The sequence below is a fragment of the Salminus brasiliensis genome, chromosome 22 (genome assembly GCF_030463535.1).
Source record: "Salminus brasiliensis chromosome 22, fSalBra1.hap2, whole genome shotgun sequence".
NCBI lineage: Eukaryota > Metazoa > Chordata > Actinopteri > Characiformes > Bryconidae > Salminus > Salminus brasiliensis.
The window spans coordinates 15,452,508-15,457,542 of NC_132899.1; the positions used below are offsets into that span (position 1 = coordinate 15,452,508).

The 5,035-nt window shown below is 38.5% G+C and overlaps 1 protein-coding gene across 1 annotated transcript; it reads left to right on the plus strand.

The window, feature by feature from the left end:
• The first annotated feature begins 339 nt into the window (after nucleotides 1-339).
• LOC140544227 (ectonucleotide pyrophosphatase/phosphodiesterase family member 7-like) lies at nucleotides 340-4,751 on the plus strand. Its single transcript, XM_072667663.1, has 6 exons — nucleotides 340-607; nucleotides 1,207-1,328; nucleotides 1,711-2,343; nucleotides 3,131-3,362; nucleotides 4,483-4,597; nucleotides 4,694-4,751. Exons 1-6 carry the CDS (start codon nucleotides 340-342, stop codon nucleotides 4,749-4,751), a joined length of 1,428 nt encoding a protein of 475 aa, XP_072523764.1.
• Nucleotides 4,752-5,035: the final 284 nt, after the last annotated feature.

The window sequence follows — 5,035 nt, forward strand, 5'->3', positions numbered from 1 at the left end:
AAAATTCTCATAATATAGAGTTCTCTCTGCTGCATTATACAGCAACATCTGTTCTGTGTGCCAGAAATGCTAAAGTGTTCTATTACAGTTACACATTATCACCTCTATACAAAATAAACTTGCTTCAGTATCACTTTTAATGAATTGTGTTATAAATCTGGAGAAGAGTGCTGAGTAAACGCTGACACATCTTTAACCCCAGATAAGGTGTTTGTGATAAGATGTGATAATGATCGGCTCATAAAAGTCAAGATGAACTGAAATAGCATGAAGTGTAGAGAAGGAACCTCAGATGGTGAGCATATTCAGTAGTGTAAGTGTGGCAGATCTCCTCTGGCAATGCTGTGGATTCTGAGTCTTTGGCTGCTTGCAGTTTCTCCAGCTCTCTCAGCCCCAGCCAGAGACCCATGTACCAAAATAAGAAACAAGCTGCTCCTAGTGTCCTTCGATGGATTCAGATGGGACTATGACCGTGATGTGGACACCCCAAATTTGGACAAGATGGCTGAAGATGGAGTGAAAGCTACTTATGTCACACCACCATATCTAACCATCACTAGTCCCACACACTTCACTCTGTTAACAGGTGAGTGGAATGAGAATAAGAGTACAGAATGCTACAGTTATGAGGGTGAAGAACTGAAGTGTGAAGCCTATGTACAGGGTTGTTGTTAGTCAAATGTGAGACAAGCTATAATGTTCCTCTTGGTTAGCCATGGTTTTCAAATTGTAACTCTCCCATTGATGCCATTTTCCCGATCTCATTCCAATGGTGGAATGATGAATGCTGAGCTTATCTGAGGTAAACAAGGACTGCAGTTACTCAGATGTTTAGCTAGGTTCTTCTGTGACGTCTTGGATGAGTCATTGCTGCGAGTCACATCTCTGCTGGTTACGTTCGGTGGGGAGTACTTCTGGGAAGATTCAGCCCTCTTCCAGGTTTTCTCCATTTAAAGATAATGGCTCTCACTGTGGTTTGCTGGAGTTCCAGAGCATTGGAAATGCCTTTCCAGACTGTCCAGACGGGCTGGCAGTAATCAAGCCTGGACATGTCTAGTTGAAGTGATCCTAATGATCAATTCAGTTTGGTTAATTGGTAATTGATTGAGTAACTAAGGGACCTATTACTTTTTTTCCCAGCACTGTATATGCTATAACACTGTCTATCCATATGCAATATATATCTGCACAGGACGTTACATTGAGTTATCCACAACATGTGGTTCAACACTACCACTCAGGAGAAGAAGCAGTACTACATGACACAGTTTGTTGATGACTACTGGGACAATGGCAGTCTACCTATATGGATAACAGCTCAAAGACAGGTGAGGCCTACAAACTCTCTAAAAAGAAATAAAAAACTCTCTTCAATTCTGAATATCCTGTGTTCTTGTTGGGTCAGTGTGCTTGTAGGGGTGACTGTGGTCACAGATGTGGTCTTTTTACAGAGACTTTGTGACCAGGGTCCAAAGACACAATGCTGTATTTGAAACAGCATTCTAATGATCATACAGTTCAGGCTCAGCATGCATATTTATCATTTTTTGAAAACCTTAATTAACACAAATTAACACACTCTTCAATATGCTAAAATATAATGTATAAAACCAATATAAAAGCTGTGATAAATAAAAATCTCCCTAAAGTCAGTTGGATCAGTTAGATCAGGCACTGAATTCACTTTTTTACTCTTTGAAACTCACTCAGGGTCTGAAAACTGGCTCCTTACATTTTCCGGGCACTGCGGCCACCTATCAGAGCGAAAGAATCCAAGTGAGCCAGGTGGAACCTCGATTCTATGACTATGCCAATGAGACAGACTGGAGGAGGAATGTGGACACGATCATGGGGGAATGGTTTAAAGCACAGGATCTGGACTTTGTCTCACTATATTTTGGTGAACCAGACTCAACAGGTCACAAATATGGGCCTGACTCCCCAGAGCGCCGTGAAGTAGTGAAAATGGTGGACCGCACTGTTGGCTATATACGTGAAACAGCTAAAAATCACGGCCTTACCAACCACCTGAATATCATCATCACCGCTGACCATGGTATGACCACTGTATTTAGAGGAGATGGAGTCAATGAGATTATCCTGTCCAAAATTCCAGGCTTCTCCTTTAGAGATATTCAGTTCCATTTAGTGGACTATGGACCTAGTGGGATGCTTTTGCCCAAAGAAGGCATGCTGGAGAAGGTGTACAGGACCCTGAAAGGTGCACATCCTAACCTGCATGTCTATAAGAAGGAAGACATGCCTGCTCGCCTTCATTATTCAAAACATCCACGCATTTTACCCATCATTCTTTATGCCGATCCAGGATATGTGATCAATGGGGTGAGTCTTTGAACGTCAAAACCAATAGAAATTCATATGAAAATAAATCTGAAAATAAATCATGTGAAATATGCAGTATACAAAGTCATATCAGAATATTATGCCCACCTAACTAATAGGGAGAACAACCACCCTTGGTTTGGATGCCATTAGCGCCACCGCCGATTGCTCTGCGTCACTTGTCGTTGTTGTTGTTCCTCTCTGGCATGAATGGCCTATGATGCTGTTATGCTGTTGGGAGACACTCAATGTGTGAGAAGTCTATTCACTATGATGGCTCTAGAACATCCCAAGATGTGGATTCTGAATTGCTACCACCCTGACTGGTGTGCTAGCTCTTTATAAGTGCAGCAAACCCTATTATGGGGAATCTGAGACGTCCCGGGCCAAGTTCATTCTAAACCAGAGGTGTTTGTTCCTGCTATTTAGTTGGTAGTCATAATAAAGTCATATTCTGTAACTGCAAAATGGATGAGAAAGGTACTTCCATGTGTTTGATACCTGTTAAGTTCATATCAGTTGATTCAAAGTATTATCAACTCATTTCAGAAAATGCATTACTTCCTCATTAAAACCTCACATCTTGAAAAAGGCAACTTTCTAGCAGATGCAGATTTTACATGGACTTAATTAACTTAAATGCCATTTAATATTGCTTTTATAATGTGGTCCATTTGTCATACAATGTTCACACATTGTACAAGATAGCTAGCATCTATAAAAACAGGGTTTTAATGCAACAGCAAAAATGTTTAACTTACTGCTTAATTTTTCCTTCATTTTCTAGCTGTTTCCAGTTCAGTTCAATAAAGGAGAACACGGCTTTGATAACAATGTCTTAGACATGAAGCCTTTCTTCAGGGCAGTGGGGCCTGACTTCCACCAGAATCTGGTGGTGGGACCCTTTGAAACAGTCAATGTGTACGCCTTAATGTGCCACCTGCTGGGAATAAAGCCTGAGGTCAATGATGGCTCCTTGGATAATACCAGACACCTTCTACTCTCTGCTGGGGAAACATGTGACCCTAAAGGTGGGTTTGAGCTTATTTAAAATCTCTTTCACACAAGGGTTTTATGTGACATTTTAAAGGACAAATTACAGACAGCGAGAGATACTAGGCTGTCATTACAAGGGGCTCATCTGTTGCATAAACCACTGTACTTTGACTATATCAGATAAAGCGAGTCTCTTGATAAGAATCAGATGTGGTATCTTAAAACTGGATTGCAAAAACTCAATTGCTCAATTTGTAGATTGCCTAAGCATACATAAAGTGTCATCTGATAATGTTCCTGTGCTACAGTACATTTTTGTATGTAAAGTTGCAGTGTTTATTGTGTTTATTGGGGAAGTCATACAATTATGTGCATTAGTGCCTGCATTAGACCATGTAATTCCAATGGTTTTGTGGCTTCCCTAATGACTATATGAACCGAAACTCACCATATCACATCACAGAAAAACAAACGTTCGGTAGAACATAACTATAAGGCCCCTTTATGAAGGTAACACAACACTTCCTGTAAATAAGCTTTTCATGGTAACTGACATAAACCTACATAAACATAATGTTGCAATTGACATATGAAGTAGCCTCCATGACAAAAGAACCTTGTTGGAATAAGTCATATTATTGTTTATGTAGGCACATGTGTACAAGGCATTAATAGGTGTCCTGTAGGTGCTCTACAGTAAAGTGTTACCAAACTGTCTTTGCTTTTAGATGTAGATTCATTTATAGAAACATTGTTTTGTGCTATAACAAACACAACACATGTACATACAGCATATTTACCTATTTAGCAGTCAAATTCTACCAATGCACCTCATATATCTATGCAAGTCATACGGAGTGCTTCAGTGTTTCAGATGTCATTTATATACACCAGTCTATATATACAAACCTTTAAAATGGAAATATACAATTAAAAACCTACTTTTTTTGGTATATGAATCCCACCAATATAACAAAAAAACCCTGAATATATATATATATATATATATATATATGTATATATATATATATATATATTTATATATATATATATATATATACATATTACCTTAAAAATGACTCTTTAAAGAAAATGAGTAATGGTAAATTTAAGAATACTTCCTCCACTATGTCTTTGTATCAGCACCAGACCACATGAGCCTCTTCATCGGCCTGGCAGCAGTAGCTGGGTTTCTGGTTTTTGTTTTCATCACTATTACATCCTACCATGTCTTCAGACGCCACAGATCAAACAAAAGGTACAGTAGCCTACCAGTAGCCTACCACTGATATTCAGTAAATATTTACATACACACAGTAAAAAGTCACTTTAACCTCTTCTTTAATTTCTCTAGGTTTGATCAGAAAGGAAATGCTCAGGACAACAATGACTTAAAGCAAGTAGCACTGTGATTAGCAATTTGGTGTCATAAATATATTTTTCTTTTTTTTCCCAAGATTTTTCATTTTTATTGTTACCCAACAAACTAAGGAGACCATATGTTGATGAATATGTGCAATTTACTTGATTAATTGGGCTATTGCTGTTATTGTTTACCATTAATGATTTTAGTCGATTGCCCTGATTTCTCAGTATGTCAGATCATCCTTTTTGCAAATAGTTCAGTGTAACTTTGAGATATTACATTTTAACTGATCATTATATCTGAGTTCTGTTCTAATCGATCACTGCTGAT

Bases quoted from the DNA above. Each gene is read 5' to 3' on its own strand.
- LOC140544227 (XM_072667663.1), top strand. From the start codon at position 340: ATGCTGTGGATTCTGAGTCTTTGGCTGCTTGCAGTTTCTCCAGCTCTC. The intron at 1,329-1,710 runs GTGAGGCCTACA...AAACTCACTCAG, and splicing joins GGATAACAGCTCAAAGACAG to GGTCTGAAAACTGGCTCCTT. The intron at 3,363-4,482 runs GTGACCCTAAAG...TCTTTGTATCAG, and splicing joins ACTCTCTGCTGGGGAAACAT to CACCAGACCACATGAGCCTC.